General features: G+C 47.2%; 1 protein-coding gene across 6 annotated transcripts in view; it reads left to right on the forward strand.

The window, feature by feature from the left end:
- Positions 1-17071, forward strand: part of TENM3 (teneurin transmembrane protein 3) — a 605330-nt gene extending 588259 nt beyond the window's left edge. For all 6 annotated transcript variants that reach the window (XM_034647497.1, XM_034647494.1, XM_034647495.1 and 3 more), the window contains 4 exons: positions 3339-3635; positions 6687-8298; positions 11037-11167; positions 13499-17071. In XM_034647497.1, the coding sequence (XP_034503388.1) occupies positions 3339-3635; positions 6687-8298; positions 11037-11167; positions 13499-14254 (2796 nt within the window). In that variant the 3' untranslated portion in view covers positions 14255-17071. The remainder of the gene's footprint in view (positions 1-3338; positions 3636-6686; positions 8299-11036; positions 11168-13498) is intronic.
- The last annotated feature ends 6927 nt before the right edge of the window (positions 17072-23998 follow it).

Raw genomic sequence — 23998 nt, forward strand, 5'->3', positions numbered from 1 at the left:
ACGTTGTCACCGAGCATAGTGGGTAATGAGCCAGCCCTTCCTCACTTCCCTCCGTAACATTCCGGATACGTGAATATAATCTGATGATGCTTGATGTCTTTAAACATAAAGACATTGTTTAACATCTTTACACCTTAGTTTTTCAAGCATTCTAGAGGGAAGATGATCGCTACCCCCCATATCAAAGGGACACTGTGATTTCTTCACAGTCATGCTGGACATGATCTTTGAAAATGGGGTTTTCCATGCTTACTTAAAAGAAATGCTATATATCACAAAGTACTTCATGGTGATCTCTTCTCCAAACATAACATTTGGATTCATTCTTATATAGCTGGAGGTACAGTAATGATCTGATCTAAGGTTTTTCATCTTAGATGAACTATTCAATTTAGATTGATATTTTTTATATTGAAACTATTTATTAAAAGGCCACTGGGACATGGAACAAGGCTGGTCCTTTATGATTGTCAAAAAGGGGGAAAGGGTTGAAACGTTGCCATAATTTCATAAAGGTACAGTTAAGTAGGACTGTGTCCTAGAATGGAAATGTCCCTTGACTTCTGCACTTTGTTGATTATACCCGAAGGAGAAAGTTTGGGTGTGCATGGGAAGAAGAGAGGAAACAAAAGATCTGTTAGTATCTTTGGAAATTTTACATACTCAATAACAATGACTGGTGTCTGGAAACAGTCAGAACGGTTGAGACCTTGGCTCATGTTAGGAATGTGGGTGGAAACACAGCCACATGCTAATTCTTTCCTCATTGCCCGGTCTGAGGACACAAGAAAGGCATTGCACCCAGCGTTTGCCTGGATAAAAAGAAAAATTGAACCTTGGACCCAAATGTTCAGTCTCCCAATGCTTCCAGATGTTTCCATACGGTGGCATATGGGTATGTTGGCGCACACAGTGGCTAAAGGAATGACACCACGGGATTGTCACCTGCACGCTTTGGTGTTGCGTAGCCGTATCCACGAACCACAGGAAGAGCGGGGTGGCAGGGTGCAGGCAGTGGGAAGAAGGGGCCCCAGGCTGCTCTTTGCCCGGTTCCCTTTAATACCCACACGGTCGGAGCAGGCCTGTAGTCCAGATTGCTCATGCCCTAACCAGAGGCAGCACTGCAGAGAGCAGGGGTGGTTAAGGAAGGCAATAAAGAATTGAATTACAAATTAAAATGAACGCAAAGTAAAATGCAAACAGATGGGGCAGTCCTGTGGGCCACACAGTCCATGGAAACTACACAGGCAGTCCGACACACTGGGCGCAGGCTGGAGTAGCCTACGGAAGGAGAAAAGAGGGCAAACCTAAGCATTCAGAGGTCGTTGGGTTTGGTTTTTTTTTTTTCTTATAAATCACAATCAGAGAAATACGTTCAAGAACCATAGGAAGCCATTTAAATCGTGCAAAACCGCATCCTAAGGCATCAAAAATTTTGTGCAAAGGTAAGCAGAAGAACTGGATTCTGCCAGTTGAGCATTGAGTTCATTTGATATCAGATCTTCCTACAGGCTTTAAAATAGATATTTGTAATACTAGCTAGCGGCTTCTTTTCAAGGTCCGCAAAGCATTCTGCAAACCTAACCTTGTGGAGTTTCACAAAATTCACATAAGGCAGGGACTAACAAGCAGGCATTTCCACAGGGGAGACCGGAAGCCCCGAAAGCCTTAAGCTGGCCAGGCAGAATTCAGTCAGGCCAGAATTCAGTCAGGCTCTCATCCGAGCACGTCACAGATGGACAGTCATCATCAGAGGGGCCGAAGCCCAGTCACACTGCCTCTAGACCCTATCAGGTATGGAAATGGGGCTCCTTGAGTCCCAGGCTCCTCCCCGCAGTGAACCCACACACACACACACACACACACGGGCACACGCACACATGCCTTACACACCAGATTCTGCTGCGGCACGGCAGGGGCTTTCCCCACTGCCATTGGACCTGCAAGGACGGAACCAGAACATTAAGATCTCCGGGTTGCCATCCAGGGCTCTGCCCTTTCTCATTTTCTGTGACTCGTCTGTCTGGGGCCTTTTTTGCCTCCAACCTTACCTCACCTAGTTCACTCTATGGACTTCTTTTTGGTTTATACCTTTACCTTTCCACACCTTTCCATGGACATTACGATACTCCCCTTGGACTGCTAATTGGAAAAGTTTAAGCCTGAAGAGTGTCTTTTCATGGGGCTTGGTTAACGTCAATGACAGAATGCGCAGATTAGTCTTATCCCAGAGTTTACAGAAATATACACGCGTGTTATGTATGCACATACATGTAGGTGTGGATGTCGGTGCGGAAGTGGTGTGCCTGCTTATGTGGGTATAACTGACCAGCTGCAGCTGTCCATTTGGAAAGTTCTAACTAAGACATGGTCATGGAAAATTCAGATTTTCCCATTTAATGTTTAACAGTCCAATAGTCAGTGTAGATTTTGGTATGTCCAGGCTATCACCGTCCAAAAGCTTCTGTCTTGCTATAGAAAATCCACGCTCTGGGGGTCCTCGATACGCTGCAGACTGTTTCCAGAGTAGAGTGGAACCACGGCCACGTTGCCATTGCGGTAACGAGTGCTGGTTTGTATGTGCCTTGGATGCCAGACAGTAAGAGCCGAATGTAGTCAGAGATCTGGCCTTGGCACAGAGCCACACGGAGACCCGATTACAGCAACATGATGCTAGATCTGTACGCGAAGCATCATCGTCAGACCCTGTGGACGTGGGAGCGAAGCCTCAGGTCCCTGCCAGTTAACCAGATGTTATTAAAGGGAAAGGCATTCTAAAAACTTGCGACATTTCAGCACAGGGCCGAAAGCACTGATCATGTTTGTAACCTCCTGCTATTTAGACTCATTAATAATTTACAGTGATGTGGGTTCCAGCTTCTACTTAACTGTTCTTCAAAGGGCCGGAGTCACATTTACCGCTTTTATTTAATACAGCCATGATTAATGTACCAGGCAGTTATTTTCCAGTGTCTTATGGAGGGAGGGGCTTTGAGTAATTTACAGACATGGCATGTTGACCACCTTCATACCTTCTAAACAAACTTTAAAGCAAATACATTTTGGTGTTTTTCTTATCAGTTCCTTAAGTTTACAACATTTAATTGAAAAGGTTTTGAACAAATGCCAGGCTGTCTTTCTGCTTAATGAAACCTTTTAAAGGCGCTGTTAATCTCCTGCCTTGCACTTGTACCCAAGAAGTTGCTAAATTAATTTACGGACAAAGAGAATCGATCATCATAAATGGTGTTGAAACAATAGCGGGACTCTGAAGTGTACTGAGGGACTGGCATTGGAATAGCATGAGTTATGTTCTCATCCTGTTTGTGTTGTAACAGGTTAATGGCAGAAACCTCCTTTCCGTTGACTTTGATCGAACAACAAAGACAGAAAAGATCTACGATGACCACCGTAAGTTTCTGCTGAGGATCGCCTACGACACGTCGGGGCACCCAACCCTCTGGCTGCCCAGCAGCAAGCTGATGGCGGTCAATGTCACCTATTCGTCCACCGGCCAAATTGCCAGCGTCCAACGGGGAACGACTAGCGAGAAAGTCGATTATGATGGCCAGGGGAGGATCGTGTCTCGGGTCTTTGCTGACGGTAAAACATGGAGCTACACGTACCTGGACAAGGTATGCCGGCACAGTGCGAGTCAGAGGAGGGAAGGGATGATTAGTAATTTTCAGCAATCACCCAGAGCACTGCAGGGGAGGGAGACGGGGGGCATGTGCCGGGGCTCCATTTATTACTCTAAGTATCAATACGTAATTCGCATTGGTGCAGCGGTGATAAATTTCTGCATTAGCCAAGTAGCTTCTCCTTAGTTACGTTCTGCTACCTGAGACCCTTTTAAGTGATTTATGCCGCAAACGGACAAGCAATAACGCTGTCCACCTGCCAAGTTTCTACGTCGACAACATTCACAAATTAGACCTCGAGCATGTAAGTCATGTGTAAATAATCTCCGTGCTAGCTCTTTCATTTAAGAAAGAGCCTTACGTGAGCAGCGCTGAAGCTGTCAGTTTTGTGTCGTTGCTGGCAGAGCTTCGACATAGCCATGAGAAACATGTAGAGCCTATGTATGCATTATTAACCATGAGAGGCTATTTTCTAGAAAGCCACATTTCTCCTTTCTTGTGCGTAGAAAAGGTGTAAGCACCCTCGCTTAGGATTCCCCCATCTTTAAGCTCCAGGCACAATACCAGAAAAGACCTGAAGTGACCCGTGTGCAAAATGCTCAGTCGCACTCTGAGAGGTTTGGGACAGTGACTGTGGTCCAAAGGGATGAAAGCAACAGAAAAGGGACAGGGAACGGGCCACCTGCCTGCAATTCCCTTCTGCAAAAACTGAACCCACCAAAGAGCATGTTCGTGGAACGCTTCACGTGCCCTTGAGAAAACATTAGCCCCAGGGAAGGGTTCCATTCTGAGTTCCAGTGCCTGTCCCACTTCAGAGCATGCCAACACCAGGCTCGCAGCAGCCCAGGTCACACACGCAGGGGTTACTGCCTCCAGCCTTACGTGCATTAGCCAGACTAACCTGTCACCCGAACGCCAGCCCGCGCCATTGTCGTGCTCACCTCGCACCGTCTTGTTCTTCACCAGAGGTGGTCTGCACAGTCTACACCTAAACCCAGTGCCCGGGAGTCCTCCTGTCTACTTCTGGATGGCCTTGACACAGACTAGCCTTCTGGAGAACGAGTGTCAGGTTCAGGGCTCACCATGGATGCCTCCCAGCTCTGGAATGCTCCCAGCCTACCCTGCTTGTCAGTCTCTTCTCTCACAAACCTGCTCATCTCTCCTTCGAAGAGACTCACCCTTGAGACAGGGGACCAGCCCACTAGATGCCAGTTTCCCTCCACACTAATCGTCACGCTCGACAGTCACTCCACTGGCGATTTGTTGAGAGACCCCAGAGTAAACCCCCCTGCACACATACCCTCCTGGGAGTAAGTCCTCATGCCTGGAAAATGCTTCATTCTCCAACCTAGCAAACCCCAAGACAGCTTCCCCCTGAAGAAACTGGGAGTGGGTCCCCACTTCATCCTGGAACACTTTTCCCAGTGTAAACTAAGTACATTACGAAGATATGCAACAGAAATATCCAGACCCTAAAAACTGATAGCAGTGATCATAACGTCATGGGAAAATGTTTAAAAGGAGACAGGGAGCAGGGCACTGATAAGAGCCACCAACAGGAAAAGACACAGCAGTATCTGAGGTCACTTTCATGTATCAGTGGGGATCAGAAAAGCCAGCAAGTATTTTCATCATCTCTCCCAAATCCCTAAAATCCACCCAAACCACTTCCATTTCCTTGCTACGAAAGGCACACCAAACCGAAACTTACTCATAGCAGGAGTAAATATTTTACCAACTACCATCAGATGTGATTTTAAATGACTACACAGCTAGGTACTAGTTCCATAAATTCAGCAATAATCCAAGCCTTCCTTGGCACACTGCAAACTACCAGGAATGATTCTCAAGACCTCTAACACACCGCCACCAAAGCCTGTCCCTAGATATGCCCCCAGAGGAAACTCCACAGACCCTGCCGTGCAGGCTGCTTTCAAAGATGGTGGACGGTAAAGAGAAAGGGAATGAGCCTTGGACAAGGGATTACGTGTTTCTCTGGCAAAAGCAAAGCCTAAGTCCCAGGAGGGCTCCTAACACACGCGTCCTCCCGCATTTGCCATCATTGCATTTGGTCTAACAGGGTTTGGGAGAAGCTTCCGCAAAGGAGAGAATGGCCCATTTTCTGTATGACTGTCGAGCTGTATCATTCACTACTGAGCCTCACGGTTGAGCTCCTGCTGGCCTAATAAATGATTGTCTTGTGTCTTTTTGCAAGTACTTGCAAAACAGGCAGAGCTCATTTTAATTTATATATTTATTCACTGCGTTATTTAGCACCAAAGTAGAATGTAGCCCAGAAACCATTCTTCCGGCCGCTGAGACACAAATCAGATTTGGTACTCACTAAAGCAAATTTCAGAATGTAGATTTTATTGTCATTCCAGGTGACAGGTAAGCATTTGCAAACAAACAAACAAAAACTGTACCTGCATCCCTATTTCAATTCAGGGCCTTTACGGCTCTCATTCACCGTGTGATTTAGCAATGTTTGTTGACGTTGATCCATTTTTGACTAATTTTATGTCTCTTCTTCATAAAGTAATATTTTGAATGCTTTGCTCCTCCCCCACATGCACTGGAAATTACAACATGATTTGAGTGGCTCTTCAATCAAATGAGGGGGGAAAGCCACCGTCCTAAATAATTGCTAATTATGGATAGGATTTCTTTTCCCATATGCTGTTTTCTCCTTGAAATATTGTCTTTAAAGCAGCTTTGCTCGTGCCTGTATTATGACTTACCCAAATCCATCGACAATCTGCTGCTTGGCTGTGAGTCGCCTAGAAAAAGAATGGTACAATCATGACAAGTGGCACATTATGAATCTTGAGCCACTAATTGCAGAACCCCTCACAATTAAGCATCCAAGCAAATTAGGCAGGGAATCGTTAACAACATGTAAGGTCAAGGATAACTCAATTAAAATGAAAATCATTTTCTCAAGCAAAATGTTTCTGTGTATTTGTGGCCACTGGATCCGCTTTTGCTTCCCCCCGCCCCGCACCGTTCACAAATATTGAACCACAGTCTGCTCTGTCTTTGCAGTCCATGGTCCTCCTGCTTCACAGCCAGAGGCAGTACATCTTCGAATACGACATGTGGGACCGGCTGTCTGCCATCACCATGCCCAGCGTGGCTCGCCACACCATGCAGACCATCCGGTCCATCGGCTACTACCGCAACATTTACAACCCCCCCGAGAGCAACGCCTCTGTCATCACGGACTACAACGAGGAGGGGCTGCTCCTGCAGACGGCCTTCCTGGGGACAAGCCGGAGGGTCTTGTTCAAGTACAGAAGGCAGACCAGGCTCTCAGAAATTTTGTATGATAGCACGAGAGTCAGTTTTACCTACGACGAGACAGCGGGAGTCCTCAAAACGGTAAACCTCCAGAGCGATGGTTTTATTTGCACCATTAGGTATAGGCAAATTGGCCCCCTGATTGACAGACAAATTTTCCGCTTTAGTGAGGATGGGATGGTAAATGCGAGATTTGACTACAGCTACGACAACAGCTTTCGAGTGACCAGCATGCAGGGTGTCATCAATGAAACGCCACTGCCCATTGATCTCTATCAGTTTGATGACATTTCTGGCAAGGTGGAGCAGTTTGGAAAATTTGGAGTTATATATTATGATATTAACCAGATCATTTCCACGGCTGTAATGACTTACACAAAGCACTTCGATGCCCATGGCCGCATCAAGGAAATTCAGTATGAGATATTCAGGTCACTCATGTACTGGATTACAATTCAATATGATAACATGGGTCGGGTAACCAAAAGAGAAATTAAAATAGGGCCCTTCGCCAACACTACCAAATACGCTTATGAGTATGATGTTGACGGACAGCTCCAAACAGTGTATCTAAATGAAAAGATCATGTGGCGTTACAACTATGACCTGAATGGAAACCTCCATTTACTGAACCCGAGTAACAGTGCCCGTCTGACACCTCTTCGCTATGACCTGCGAGACAGAATCACCCGCCTCGGGGACGTGCAGTATCGGTTGGATGAAGATGGGTTCCTGCGTCAGAGAGGCACAGAGGTCTTCGAGTACAGCTCCAAGGGGCTTCTGACTCGAGTTTATAGTAAAGGCAGCGGCTGGACAGTGATCTATCGTTACGACGGCCTGGGAAGGCGCGTATCCAGCAAAACCAGTCTGGGACAGCACCTGCAGTTTTTTTATGCCGACTTAACTTATCCCACGAGGATTACTCATGTCTACAACCATTCAAGTTCAGAAATCACTTCTCTCTATTACGATCTCCAAGGACATCTCTTTGCCATGGAAATCAGCAGTGGGGATGAATTCTACATTGCGTCCGATAACACAGGGACGCCACTGGCTGTTTTCAGTAGCAACGGGCTTATGCTAAAACAGATTCAGTATACTGCATATGGAGAAATCTATTTTGACTCCAATATTGACTTTCAACTGGTAATTGGATTTCATGGTGGCTTATATGACCCACTCACGAAATTGATCCACTTTGGAGAAAGAGATTATGATATTTTGGCAGGACGATGGACAACACCTGACATAGAAATCTGGAAAAGAATTGGGAAGGACCCAGCTCCTTTTAACCTCTATATGTTCAGGAATAACAACCCCGCAAGCAAAATCCATGATGTGAAAGATTACATCACAGGTAAGCATTTTTTTCCTTTCCAAGTGCTGAATTACTTTGATCCTTATATGAATACACATGGAACTGGAGTTGCTTCCTTTAGCCTTACACTTTACTCCTGCAGAATCAAATGCCTAACCTTTTACGTATGTTTATTTCTCTATGGAACCAAGAGAAACCAGAAAGGGAAACGGAGGCATAGTTTGTACTTCCTGTTCTGTCTGCCCAAGGCCACAAATTTCTGAAATGACATGGAATCCAGTCACTTAGGGAAGGGAGGTGACATGGGGATGTGGAAAACAGGATGAACATGGGAGTCCCCAAGGTGAAGTTCCAGTCCCGGTCCCTCTCCTGTAAGTCATGTGGCTTTACAGACAAGTCACAGTTGTTTTTTTAATCCATTCCCTTAACAATGAAATGGGGGAGAATAATGCCTCCCTTGATGGTATAAAATATAATAAAATATGTATAATTCTGCTTGAATTATTAACTACCTTACAAGTGTGTAATGTGGGTTTTTCTTTTATACGTGTGTGAAGTTCTAATGGAGGAATCATGAAACACAGCAAAGTGCGATTCACCATCTCATTCCTGGGATGTTTAACTCTCCACCACCATCACCTCAGGGCAATAAAGCAACAGTTTCTCCCATCACTTGCTTAGCCAGTGGATCCTGCTTCTGTCTTCCTGCTATTTGGGGCAGTTCTTGCACGACGGTACTACTAATAGACACACTGATTTTTCTGCCAATAGGGGGTAATAAGATCTTTCCAAGTTTCAGGCATGATCTAATTGAAATATCTCATCCCACTTCTGCCACCACAATACCACCAGGATGAGAGAAACAAGGTATTTGGAAACACAGCTTTAGTTCCCTTTAGTTCCTGACTTCTCCTCTCATCTCCCACTGCATGGGTTCTGAATCCTTCTGCTCCCGCCTTCCTTTCCCGAATTACACCACCATAATGAACCTCTCTACCACATGTATGCTTCCTGGAAAGAAGGTTCTTTCCTGTTTTCTTTTTTGTTTTTGTTTTGTTTTTGGTTTGGTTTGGGGTTTTCTCTTTTGTTCTGGCTTGTGTTAGATGCTCCTTTAGGCTGTCTCTTTCCTTGCTCAATATTTGAGGCACACTGAGATGCCTGTTTTCTCAGCTTTTGGTACAGCTCTCAAAACGCTGCCCCCTGTTCATTTGACATCTGCTTCTGCTTTCCCAGACTGCCAAAACCTTGTCATAGCTCTCCTCCATGTGAACCAGCTGAAACTCGCTTCGTTCACAATCCTGGTTCAGCAGCACCCTCATGGTGTCCTCCTTCAGCTTGCTCGACACACATCAGCATCTGAGTCCCATTATTTTGGCAACGCTTTTCAATACGTAAAACCCTGTGATTTTTTTCTTTTCTCTTATTTTTCTTTTTTCTTTTTTTTTTTTTTTACTGTTACACAGACATTGTTCATAGTAGGAGAACCTTTGCCCCGACACTACCATTCAGGAGAATTTTCTCCAAAACATAAGATACCCTGTAATCTTATATACACTCACATACATGCGCACACCCCAAAAAAGTATCACCCTCTATTCTACGTGATGAACTTGGGATTTCTCTCTACCACCACCACCACCACCACCCCTCCTTTTATAAGAGGGAGAATACCACTAGTTCTATGGCCATATGTTGCTTGGACAAAGGACCTGCCAGCCTGGTGATGAGGTGAGAGTTTGTGCCCTAGAGGAGAAAATAGGAAGCAAGTGGCTCTCCATCATTCTGACAAGCAGTTTACCACTGGTCATTTAAGAGGTGTTGACAGGGGCTGCCTGAAAGGCGGGAAAGCCCACAGCTCCTGAATCCATCCTCTCCTAGCAACGCAGACTGCAGGGAATGCCATAGCAGCAGTTTCTGAAAAACATCAAAAGAGAGATGGAACAGCATAAAATATATTAGGTGAAATGCAATTTCAAATTTTCCAGCAATGTGCTTAATACATAAAATAACCTACACCCAACTGTACTCATAAAGCTGCAAGCCTGCTGAGGAGTTCTGTAACGTTATAACCTCAGAATAGAACAGAAGCCTTATTCTGAGCTTAATGGCTTTTGGAGTCACATGGCAATATTTTAAAATACCATTTTAAAGGTTTCCAGGTTCTGTCCCCAAAAAGTTCGTCTCCACCTGTGCACAGTGAGCCTTTGAAGTCATAGCTGATGGAAATCAGAACTTCTGTGCCCTTGGCCAGTTCTGCCAGGTTTCAGCGTTCATCTTTGCTTAAGACTCAACTGTTGATTTTAATTCTCTCAATTTAGGGTTTTTATTAATAGAAAATGGGTTGTGGAAGCTGCATATCCTTGGGCAATCGCTTTTGAAAGCTAGTAACATAACTTCTACTTAAGACCAGTCTTGCCTAACCACCAGTTCCCTTTGTTTTTCCTCGACTGCAGCTCTTCCGCGCTGCTGTTGCATTGTTATTACCCCTCTCCATCACTCATTACTAGCTCAGGATGCAGCATCGCCCGCGTGACAGTTTATCCAGCCTCAGTGAGACACTGACTGTGTTTTCTGTAGCCCTTGCCGAAGCTCTGTTATTGACACTCGTAGCTTCCAGTCTGAAAATAGAGAGTGGGGTCAGAATTGGAGAATAAAGGCAATCGTGCTCCTCTCAGGTTATTATTTGTGAAGGTGGGGTGTTTTTAAAGGTAAGAATTTAAATTTATGAAAGCACAAAGTAACTCTGACACCTTTCATTTTGAACATTCTTCTCCTAGATGTTAACAGCTGGCTGGTGACATTTGGCTTCCATCTGCACAATGCTATTCCTGGATTCCCTGTTCCCAAATTTGATTTAACCGAGCCTTCTTACGAACTTGTGAAGAGTCAGCAGTGGGATGATATACCGGTAAGAAATCAAAAGCAGGGGCGCCTGGGTGGCACAGCAGTTAAGCGTCTGCCTTCGGCTCAGGGCGTGATCCCAGCGTTCTGGGATCGAGGCCCCACATCAGGCTCTTCCGCTATGAGCCTGCTTCTTCCTCTCCCACTCCCTCTGCTTGTGTTCCCTCTCTCGCTGGCTGTCTCTCTCTCTGTTGAATAAATGAATAAAATCTTTAAAAAAAAAAAAAGAAAGAAACCAAAAGCAAAACTGTGAAAAGGTGATTGATGGGTTATCTGTGTGATATTTACCCATTTCATCAAGCTACCCTTGTGAAAGCTGGACCAAAGACCAGTTTTTAATTATTTCGACTCTTTTAGGGTAGAAAAACATCACATTTCAGTTCAGCAAACCAGGGGCCTGTTAAACAGGCTTAAATCTGTTTTTAGTGGTGCTAATAAAAACATAAAAGACATTATCAGAAGGTAATAAAATGAGGGAGCTCATTTTTGAACACAAGGTTTCTACAGAGAACCCCTGTGAAAGCACATTTTATAGCACTTGGGACCTTAAGGCAAAGATACAATAAACGGGAGGGCAGGGGATTCGTATTACAAATTAGCAGCCCACAAACAGCGCTGCAAAGTTCAACTTCTTTAAAATCTGAACAGTGTTTCATGGGGACAGATTGAAAATAAAAATAAAATGTCCCCTGATAAAGCTCCATCTGCAACGAGGTGTTTATAGAATTTTCCTGAAAATAACATTTCAGGAGGCCTGTAATTGTTCTGAGAACTAAAAGAAAAGGAAAAGAATGGAAAATTGCAAAGTCAAAGCTGCCATTTCAGAAAATGGGCCTTTTAATTCCCGCCATTCAGAGATCAGAAAGGAATGTACAACAAAACACCAGAATTTCTAGCTTAAAGCCAGAATAATTAAAGATCAAGAAATTGGGTTACCCCATAATGATAAGAAGAGAGTGCAGAGTTTCTTAGAAAGATTAATTTCCCCCCTTGAGCAATTTCCTATAATTTCAGTGAATACAAAGAGAAAAGGCAGTCATGGCTGAAACACACACACACACACACACACACACACACACACACACACACAGTATTTTCAGTGCCAGTACCTGTTTTCTGGTATATGTTTCATACTTCATATAAACCAATTCCTTCATCAGGATGTCACCTTTACCTTTAAGAAGCAAAACCCATCAAGTTTTCAAGGTCTGGGAGCCATTTTCACATTTCAAATTGCAAATACCTCTACAGTGAATTGTCAGGAAGACACACTGAAGTTTCCCAGTGCATTTGAACAGGCACGTCCTAATTGTGTCTGACTTTCCAACATGTCTGCGAACACTTAAGTCTTACTGTACAAATGGACTTGCCAACTTTTTTCCTAGGCAGCCTCCTAAATATGGTTCAAGTTCTCTGTCAAGAGAAGCGCATGGTAAGGACAGCTTAGGGAATCGCGGGCAAAGACACTGGAGGCTGCCCCAAGCACAGAAAAACAAATGTTTCTTTCATTGCTGCAGATGAAACAGATGCTTTCTTGGGAAACACTGGCCAAACATCTGGCAGTAGAAAAAATGGCTGAGTTCAGATGCCCCCAATTTAAAACATTTGCCAGCAGAGATGGTCCACCGTCCCTAAGTCTCCAAAAGTAAATGTTTTCCCAAAGTAATAAATACCTCTGGCCGTCCCACTGTGCACTCAGCCCTGGACATTTCACTAATGCAGGTAACACTGGTGAAATTCAGGTGAAGACTGTGTTCGCCGGGACAGAGGACAGAGTTTCCCTAAATTAGAGCACAGGGATTTCAAAGCATATAATGTAGGAGGCGGTGGTCCGGCCTGAGTACCCCAGCCTTTCAAACCCTCGTCTATGTTGGCTGCTTCCTCCCCGGGCTCCCTTGGAGAAAGCCACAGTGACCCTCAGAAACGGGGTTCCCCAAATGGGATGGGCGTGGGAAAGGGGCGTCAAGAAACTGAAAAAGCTAAAGCCATATTTTGCCCACATTAAAAACGAAAAAGCTTTGAACTAATACATGATGGAGTCACCTCTTTTTACGTTTCAAAACTCATTTGGACCAACTTGAGGGGAGGAGACCTTTGAGTGCCTTCCTCTACCCAGTGGTTTTTTTTTGTTTGTTTTGTTTTGTTTTGTTTTTTAAGCCTTTTCATCTCTAAAGGTTTTAATAAACGCCTGGGAGCTCTCCACAGAAATGTCCCCCCCACCCCCCTCTTTTTTTGGTGGTTGTCAGAACCGGGCACGCTGCCAGGAAGCCTGGCTCCCCGGCAACCAAGAGCTACAGATGTTGTCTAAACCGCCCCCCCCTTCTGTTTCACTTCTCAGCCCATCTTCGGAGTTCAGCAACAAGTGGCGAGGCAGGCCGAGGCCTTCCTGTCCCTGGGGAAGATGGCAGAGGTGCAGGTGAGCAGGCGCAAGGGCGGCGGCGCGCCCTCGTGGCTGTGGTTCGCCACCGTCAAGTCGCTGATCGGCAAGGGCGTCATGCTGGCCGTGAGCCAGGGCCGCGTGCAGACCAACGTGCTCAACATCGCCAACGAGGACTGCATCAAGGTGGCGGCCGTGCTCAACAACGCCTTCTACCTGGAGAACCTGCACTTCACCATCGAGGGCAAGGACACGCACTACTTCATCAAGACCACCACGCCCGAGAGCGACCTGGGCACGCTGCGGCTGACGAGCGGCCGCAAGGCCCTGGAGAACGGCATCAACGTGACCGTGTCGCAGTCCACCACCGTGGTCAACGGCAGGACTCGCAGGTTCGCCGACGTGGAGATGCAGTTCGGCGCGCTGGCGCTGCACGTGCGCTACGGCATGACGCTGGACGAGGAGAAGGCGCGCATCCTGGAGCAGGCGCGGCAGCGCGCGCTCGCCCGGGCCTGGGCGCGCGAGCAGCAGCGCGTGCGCGACGGCGAGGAGGGCGCGCGCCTCTGGACGGAGGGCGAGAAGCGGCAGCTGCTGAGCGCCGGCAAGGTGCAGGGCTACGACGGGTACTACGTACTCTCGGTGGAGCAGTACCCCGAGCTGGCCGACAGCGCCAACAACATCCAGTTCCTCCGACAAAGCGAGATCGGCAAGAGGTAACCCCCGGGCCGGCTGCCGCGAGCGGACGGATGGCGGCCGCCCCGCGCTGGGAGGCGGACCCAGCCGGGGGCAGGCGCTGCGCTGCGCTCGAGCCTCAACCACGCACCGTTGCTCGGATTTCTCTGTAGCACAATCCGAATCGGACTCTCCGACACAGAAGAGCCTTCCGGGAGAATGAGACTGCTGTTAAAAAAGAAAACAAAAAAATCCACACAAAAAAAACAAAAAAAACTTTTTTTCTGAATGACCTTAAAGGTGATCGGCTTTAAAGAATATGTTTACATATGCATATCGCTGCACTCAGTTGGACTGAAAGTATTAAAAGGAAAAATAAGTAAGTGAAAGAAAGGAAAAAAGGCCTCAACGTTTTGCGCGAGGCCATCCGTTCCTTCGAGACACTGTATTTAACTAAGGTAACAAATGCATACAGTGTTTCCAGGTATTACCGAATTGTCGACCTTTGCTTACAAGTAGTCTCTGCGTAGGATGTGATATATAATCTCTGTTAATTTTAAAATGTGGGGCAAAATTACTGTTTCTAGACAACCCAACCGCTTTCCCTGTGCTGCTTTGTAAAAGGACATTGGCACAAGTGACTTCTGCTCCGGCGGGGATTTCATAATGGATTTTACAATGCTAACGTGGTTTGCCTTGGGGGAAAAAAAACTGGCAAATAGAATCCTTGTCACTGATAAGCAAAGGAAACCCTGATTTTTTTGTAAATTATGTGAGACAAGTTGTTTATGGATTTTTATATGAATTACAATTTACTGTACATCAAATATTAGTCTCAGAGGAGTTAATTTATGTAAAGTGTTTAAAAAGTTTATACTTAAAAATAAAACGATAAAAACATGTGAACTGTGTGATTTTTTTAAAAGGATTGCACCTTTTGTTATCTGTTATAGCTGTACAGTATAAATTATTATATTGTAGAGATATAACGACTTATGCCTATAATGTCCAGAAGTGTTAATATTTTTGTATTAGGTTGAAAAAAAATGTGCAACTTTCTATCACTAGATGGATAGGACAGTGCAATCCTAAGTGGGTGGCTAATCAGAGAACTCCTTTCTCTTTCTTCTCTTTTTCATCAGGCCAGTGTCCTCAACCATTATCAACTAAGAGGCACAGTAGAAAACTCAGGCTGGTGGAATGTAGCAGAAGATAGGAAAAAAATAAAATACAAAAACTGGGCCAGAGAGGTCCTCTCTCGTCCCTAGAAGTCATGGGGAGTTGATAGAATTAACCACAGGGTTTTTACTGTTAACCATTCCTTGAAGCTCCATGTCATGATGGAGGCAAGAGACCACATCAGATGCTCCGGGAAACGTGCATGAGAAGGAAAGGATCTGATGTAGTCATGACCGTTAACATGTGTCTTAAGATCTACGAAAGATAGCAGAACCTGAGCAGCGGGGAGAGAGCTGGATGGGGAAGGTCAGGGTCCCTCTGCTAGTCTTGGGTTTGGACCGTCCAGTCACCAAGAGGGACACAAAAGGGAGACAAAAGCTCCTGTAAGCCCACACGACCCACCCGTCCTGGGAGCTGGTTTGAATGGCAGCCTCTGCCCTGTCTCGGGGAAGCCAGGGGTGGCCGATCCAGCTGGAGGTGAAGTGACAGCCGTGCCCTCCCGCACTGGGCGAGCAGGCCTGGGCACGGCGGCCATCTGCACTCCTGTGACGGCCCAGCCGCTCTTGCAAATCTCTTTTCGCGAGCACTAAATTCAGCCACAAAAATATTTTTAGAAAAATATTTCTCAGTTCATTGAGCTATAGTACACACTGTTTTCCTCTATGTATAATGGTGATAAAATATAGCAAGTGAACATGTCGTAAATATAAAGGTTCAAGTGATGTATTGAAAATAATTTTCTAACTGCTTTGTATGTATCACATACTCTAAATTGCACAGTAGGCGTGTTTATTAAACAGATTGGCTGGGAAAGTTTCAAAATAGCTACTGAGTTTACAGTATCAGTGCTATTACTGTCTTTGTGTATTTGGTAGAGCATACCGAAGTAATTAATCTTCTAATGAATGCTGATATTTTATTAGAATGAAAGCACAGATTAGCATTAATATTTTTTATCCTGGAAATCCTTTGGCAAGTATTACGAAGCCCCGATTTAGAAAAGTACGAGATTTCAAACCACATAAACATGGCTCTGTTTTACATTTTATTTTTTAACTGTTAACTTAGGTGTTTGCAGTTCTGTTCGATGAAGTTTCTGCAGGACTGTGTTTAGCATGCTGTTAAGTACTTTTGGTTGAAATAGGCTCTGAGTCTAAATTCTCAGAAATGTTTCTGATGTATTGACCATGAAAAGCTTGTACCACATGGCAGAAGTGAAATGATAATCTTACCCTCTTCTTGACATGGACTGGTCCTTTAGGCTGGCACCGATAAATAACAGATCGGGAGTATCTCTTGGTGCTTATTTTAGATGAAGTCAAATCAACCCAATTAGTGTCTCGTTAGTAGGTATAATGAGCCTATTTCTTTCTAAAAAGACTTGTGATCTGGACATGCTTTTACAAGAAATAGTGACCTTGGGGAATATGTAAACAAAAGACCTTTTTCTAAGAGTTGGGGGGGTGGGGGACTGTATAATGGAAAGAATTAGCTTACAAAAAAAAATTGATATTCAAAGTATTTTAGGCAAAGCCAGTCAAAATGCTTTCATGATATTTTGAGATGTAAATTTTGTCTGATTTGTATTGTTCTTTTCATTTGCCTTCTTAACTTTCTATGTGACCTGAATTTTCCATAACTTGACTATAGACTGCATCTAGGCATTCCAATAAAAGCCAACCCAATGTGTGTGTGTTTACATATTTTTTTTTTAAATCTTGGGCTAGCCAGCGTGTGTTTTAGGGCAAAGGATGCAAACAGATGCATTGTTGGGGGTACCGATTCATCTGCAACCCAGTTGGTAGCATCTTTTCTTTTTAATTTTTGTGTGCACTGGCCAGACTGCCAGCTCAGCATTATATACTTTGCCAGGGGACTCTTCCCATGGTGTAGTTTTAAAAAAACCTTAAATACACCCCCACAAAGCCAAACAGTGTCAGCATAAAGAAGAATTTAAAAAAAAAAAAAAAGACACTGCCCATTACTGCTCAAAAACAGACCTCGTTCCTGCGATCCTGGCAATAAGTGCTTAATTAAAACACTTGATTAGAATAATCAGTTTAGGCCTGATAGGCTCCCAGCTTCCTGGAGTTGTCTAAATCTACATACAGCCCGGTGATGAGGGGATGCTTAGGTCAGCAATTCCAGGCTAGCAGGCAGGGCTTTGATTTCAGTCTGAAAAGGCGGGCTTCCTCCCACTTGCTTTGTAGTGACAACATGTTCGTCCAACAAGAATCAGGTCACTCCACTTGGCAAACTGGTCTATTTTTTTTTTTCTCTCAAATTAGAGTTTAACGTGCTCCAGCCTGGGAAATCCAGAAGATCCCATGCAATGATTCCGACTTTCGTTTTCTCTTTTCGTTTTCTCTGCTCCTCTCCTTTAAAGCCACGTTTGAACAAATGCAAAGAGAAACACTGTAGGTAAAAATTGTATCTTGGGAAAGAATTTTCTGGGTCTGAGGGAGGCTGCTGGCACCTCTGTGCAGTTCCTGTCCACCTGTTCACATCCATCCCACGTCACCTAATACTTGCATGTGGGCCTGAATGTAATCACAGCACCGATTACAAACAGCGCCCTCGCCGCTTCAAAGAGGAGGAGAGCATCCTGCCCGTGGTGCACAGACTACCCGGGCCCCCTGTTCTCTGTTCACCCGTCTCTTCTTCCCTTTATATTGGCCGGCTCCAGGCTCCTGAATGAAAGTGGCTGTCACCCCATCCCACCCCACCCCGAGGCCTTGAAGGGCGACTCAGCTCTTCCTTCTTTCACGTATACCCAGATTCTGACTCACATTCTCTGAGAGCAGCAAGTTCATTCCAGCACCCCCCAGGCAGGAAATGCATCAAATTCTAGAAGTGGAGCCTGAGGGACTCAGCGAAGTTTGAGTGTGTTGTTCAAGTTCACAGAGGCGGCTCAAGTCGAGGTGAGCAAAGATTTCTCGTCAGCGAGCACCTGCCACTGCATGAGAGTCCCCTGAGAACACCACCCGGGAAGGCCCTGGGGACGCCAATCCCACTCTCGTTCCCTCACCTAGTCTTTCCAAAGCTGCTGTAATTTCGAGTCCTCAATTACATTTTCCATCATGTAAAACTGCCCAGGCGCTCTAACTGGGCACGTGTCTTGAGCTCCCCTCTGCCTGCCGGTATTTCTGGCTCCTCAGCCCCCTCGTCTTAGATAAGAAAGTCTGCCACGCAATATTAATGACTTCATAATTTCTCAAAAGACTTCTAAAAGAATGACCCCTGATTTGCATATATGCATGTGTCAGGCTATTTATCTAGATTTTCCATAAGTTATTCATCAGGCTTTGGTCATCCAACAAAGCCAGTGAAAAAATAAAAACTGGTTATAAGTCATCATGACCCATTTTAACCACAGCCTTAAGCCAGGGTACCAAGGAGGTACTGCTAAGCCATTCGAGTTTTCATCTTCTAATTTAAACCACATAATGAACGTCCTTTCTCGCCAGAGTTCCCGTTTGCTGTTCACCACCTCTGCCAGCAGTGGTCTCTTGATGTCAGTTAATTACTAATAACTTTCAGGTAAATTGAGAAGACGTTTTCATTTACAAACTGACTTAAAATTCTGTTGTGGAGGGATATAGGCTTCCTAGAGTCCCGTGTGCAGAGAATTCACCAGAAACTGATTCTAAACCTAGAACAGCGTCATCATTCAGTTTAGTGTTAATGGGGTCCACAAAACGAATTTAGTCAATCCTTTGGGGACCTAAACTGAGAAAAATTAAAATTAGGAGCATAAATTGTGACTTCCAGAGCAAGACAGGGGCTCGGTTACATCCTCCTGCTTAGAGAATGAATTGGGAGCTGGGCCCTAGCTGCGAGCATTCAGCCTGAATTTAGGAGGGGAAATCGCCTCCTTTTACATGTGTGCAAAGATTTCCTGACTTCCACCCACACTGGCTATTTCCGTACAGTGCAACTCTCACTGCCTGCGACTGCAGGATTTACAAGTGGTCCCCTGACTGGGGCAAAATGAATTCCTTAAAATGTTCACACTTAACTTCATCAGAGGGGTGTGAGGGGAGCCTAAATACCCAAGGAATGGAAATGACCAGTTCAGTGACAGAAAGGCTGAAAGTGGGACAGCTCAGTGGCAGTCTGGGAGGACACACACCAAAGGCGCCTTTCAACCTGGACTTCCTATCACATAAGTGATTAAGGACCTTCACCCAAGTGCAGAAACTGCCCTATCCCAAATGTTTTCGTGCAGAATTAATGCCAGGGAGATTCTAGAGATTCCAGTCTATTGGTGTTCCAGGACATTCTACAAAAATCTTCCCAGGGCTCCTGTCTCTACATGCATGAGACCGTTTGCTTTACCCCAGCAGAAGTCGTCTGGGTTGCAAACCTTCCAGTTGTATGGAAGCATTTATCTTTCTAAGGCATAGAAGGAAAACCATGCAGCTCCCTGCGGTAGACCAGATTGACTTTCAATAATGACTCAGGACATCACGGGAAATTGGACTCGCTTGTCCCCAGCATACGTACAAAAGGTTATAAGCAAGCAGATTTTAAAAACCTCTTCACTTAGCTATGACGTTAATTCTAGTTTTGACCCTGTAGTGAGGGGGGAGGGGACTGGGGCTTATGCTTCCGGCTCCAGCGTTGACAGGTGCCACTGCATTAGAGAAGACGCAGGGGTGACCCAGCAGGAGAGAACCGATCAGGGCTGAGGTCCTTGAGGGAAATGGCTGGTGGGAGGTAACAGAGTGAAGAGCATCTTTCCCTAAAGTCCCCTCCATTTCCACGGCGGGGCCTTCCTGTCTTTCCCTCCACCTCCAGGGCTCTGGCTCCCGCGGAAATGAAAAGCCATCCCAACACCTGGTGGCACAGTCGGCAGGGCCTGTGGGACGCTTTCTTCTCCTAAAATCCCCGGGAGGGTCCGGGTGAGGGAGGACTTGGGGCCACGAGCCCTTCCAGGGACATCCCTGGAGCTTCGTGCAGGTTCCCAGGCACTTTCGGGTGGGGCTCTAGCGCCCCCTAGTGCTGAGCATCGTTGGCGAAGAACGTGGCCGATGCCAAAGCAGCAGCGCCCAGACCGGAAACCAAAAGGCAGCCCCCACCCCACAACTTCCACCGGTCTCCCCGGTTCGGCCAATTCCAATTATCCTCCGTTTCCCCATCTTTGCTCTGCCCACAGAGTTTCCCACATAAAACGATTACTTCTGCTTCATGCCCTCCCTCACTGAGGCCAGGTCCCTGCAAAAATTGCTCCCGTAAGAGTTCCCTTCGCGTCAGGCAGAAACTTTGTCAAACAATGTTCATCTCGCTTGGCAGATCAAAATAAGGCCCTTCCTCCCATGGTTTGTCCGTGGGCTGTGTGAGTTTTGCAGCCCCCGGAAAACAGTGATTTCTGAACTATCACATTGTTTCTCTTTTGCTTTTCATGTTTGAACAGTCCTGTTGCCGGGAAGAATTTCCCAGAAGGACAGATCATTTAAATTCAGAGTGGCACTTTATTTCTGAGGGAGCCAGGCTCTCAGCGTAAGTGCTAGAGTGACAGCCTGGAAAAGGGAACTCCCTCCAGATTCACTGGACAGCTGAGGCCTGAGCAGGGTCCGCTCCCCCATCGTGGCCTCGTGGTGCAGACATCCATGTCCATCTGCCCAGCCCTGCGGTGGCCACGGGAGGAAAGAAGGGGATTTCAGCTTTTTGCTCCCTCGTTGTCACCCAGAGAAGCCAATGGATGCCACTTTTAAATGGCAGCCTGAGCTGGTGTCCAGCCTTCAGAAACCGTCTGTGCTAGGGCCCGTTGTCATTTTGGGAGGCCTGTGTGAAACCAAGCGCCCTTATTCCCTACCCGAGTCTTCATGGAAATGAAAGGACCAAAGCTGGCACAGTAAAGCCAAAATGTCACCTTAGATTAAGACCAAGTTGAAGACTGTAGCTTCACGTGAAAAGTAAAGGAGACTGTTACCCAGATGCCAAAAGTAGGTAATGTCCCCCGACTTCATTGGCAGTGCTGGCCCCAGGTAGGCCGCTCCTGGTGGGGCGGGGAGGCCCCTTCTCTGCCCATGAGCCGAGAGTACGGAGTTCATTCTCCCCAACTCACCAATAAGGGTAAGTCCCTCTCCTGCCCCATGGGGGCTGGAGTGATGGGGAGAGAGAAGCCAGGCGTGAGATCACACACACACACACACACATGCACACAGGTGCCCACACTCCGTCAGAGTCACCAGGGAAGAAGAATCTCGCACCACTTCTCAGAACCCTTGGGTTTGCCTGATGCTGCCACCAATGACTCGTGGCCTCCAGCCAAGTCGCTCTGGGCCTCTGACCAGCACCTCCTCCCTGCTCCGACACTTGTGGGTTGCTTGGAAACCAGTCCTGAGACATAAAGTTCTCGCCCTGTGAGCAGACCGCTGCCCTCCAGAAAAGGAGACCGTGTTGCACGAATCTGCTCCACGCCTCGCTCCCAAGCCCATCGCCCTACCACCACATCCATATGCCCCTGAGCCACAGTGCTCCCCCGGGGAGGAGAACCAGGGCTCTGGATTCTGAGAAGGCCGTTCCTCCCCAGTTACTCTGCCGCTTGTTAAGATGGGGACGCAGACTTGCCCGGCTCTTGTAAATCACAGGGAAATAGGACCAGCCTTGCCACACTCAGGGCTCTTTCTGCGGCCTCCACAGATTAGCGCTCTAGTTAATTAAACTTAGCAATTCCCCGGAGAGGCAGTGCGGCTGGGAGAAGCCCACAGCACTGGAGAACCGCCTGTGAGTCCCAGCTCGGCCTGGGCCAGGTGAGGCGACCACGGCAGGCACTGTGCCTCGGTCTTCCCCATCTTTAAAGTGGGCCCGGACCTGTGCCCCTGGGCCGCTCCCTCCCTTCCTCCCGTGCCCCCAGCTGCTTGAGAGAGACAGAGATCCAGAGCCACAGCGTTCCTTTCCACGTTAACACAGAAGAGTCTATCCCTAGGTGAATACCTTAGTTTCTCACTGCAGTGAAGACTAGAGAGACACCTAAAGCCCAGACAGGACAGCATCAGGTCTCCAGGGATGTCCCTGGTTATGGGTCTTTTGCTCCCCAGTGATGGCAGCCACCACAGAGGGCTTAGCCAGCTGGACGTCACCGTCAGGAGGGAGCCAGGAGGAAGGAGCTGCCGGCCTCTTGAATAAGGAGCCCCCAGGGCCCGCCATGCTGGCAGCCCCTCTCCCTCCCTGGGCACCCCGCCCCTGGAAGCCAGAGAGGACCCTGCAGAGGGCTGGAGCCTGAGGATCCTTTGAGAACCCTCGTCCCATGGTTGGCAATGGTTTTTACATGTGGATCTTCACGCCAATGAAACCTCACATGAAACCAACACAGACAAAGGCCCGGCAGCTCAGATTGAGGTAGGAATCCTACATGTGACAGGCACTACAGTAGGTCCCAGAGAAGAAAGGCCCTGTCCTCCAGGACTGCACGTCTAGTTGGGAAGCAGACATGGATTCTTTCTCAACAGAGCAGGGATTGCTGTGAGCACAGGCCGAAAGACCCCAGTTCTGCCTGGGGGCGTCCCGCATCTTCCTGGAGGAGGTGGGGCCCGAGCAGCAGCCCGGAGGACACTGTGCAGCTTGGAGTGCAGGCAAGGCCAAGGTAGGGGCTCTGGATCCAGTCTGCTAGGGTCTCCCAGCTCTGCGGAGTACCGGAGTACCAGCTGCAGGAACCTGCGTGAGTGACTCCACCTCTCCGCGGCTGTTTCCTTTCTGTAAACTGGGGATTATGGCTCGGTGGGGTTGCAGTGAGGTCCGGGAGTCAGTAGATCTCAAGAGTTTGGAATGGCACCCACCCAGCTCAGGGCTCCATGTGGCCTATGCTGAGGGGGCAGGGCTACCCTAGGGACTAGTGCCCCTGGCCGTCCCTGCTCTAGGGCAGCGCAAGGTCAGAACCCCACTGCACATGCAGAGAGATGAATGCCTGGGCAGGGCAGAGCTGCTGAATGCCACATCCCCAGGATTACTTCCAGGAAGGCCCCCACAGCAGGAGTCTGGAGCTGGGCTTCCTTCCAGGCTTTTCCCACCTCCCCAGGCTAGGAACAGGCCCACGCCCCAAGGCTGGTGCTGCGGGAGCTAGGGCTGTAATGCTAGTCCGCCTGATGACAAAATCCATGCTCTTCCCACTCGTCTTGCTGCATGTACCTTCCAAGGTCCAAGGTTGATGTCTGAGGCTCCAGGCCAGCTCGGATCCCCACCCACTCACTCCCTGGCCTCTCCAGGTCAGGACCTACTGGACACATCCTGAAATCCAGCTAAGTGGACTTTCTCCCATTTTCCAGGAAACCCCGCCCTTTCACGCCTCTTTGCCGGTGGGGCTTTGCTGCCTGCTGCGCCGGGCTCCTGTCTAGACCACCGCTTGCTCGGTGGCACCTGAGTAGGTCCGAATCCGGTGGGTGCACATGCCCAAGCCGTGAGCAGGTCTGGCTCCCTGGCCCCCATGAGGCCGGGGACAGCGTTGGTCCCGGGGGTGCTTGTGGTTCGAAAACACCCCCATGTCTGTGTTCTAGACATGTGCTGAAATCCTAAGTAGCTGCTGTTCTGTGAAACCTCCAGAATGCCTGCAGAAGATTAGCCCTGATTTCAAAAATAAACTTTAAATTTTAAAACATCAGCCATTTA

This window comes from Ailuropoda melanoleuca, chromosome 18, assembly GCF_002007445.2.
Source record: "Ailuropoda melanoleuca isolate Jingjing chromosome 18, ASM200744v2, whole genome shotgun sequence".
Taxonomy (NCBI): Eukaryota; Metazoa; Chordata; class Mammalia; order Carnivora; family Ursidae; genus Ailuropoda; species Ailuropoda melanoleuca.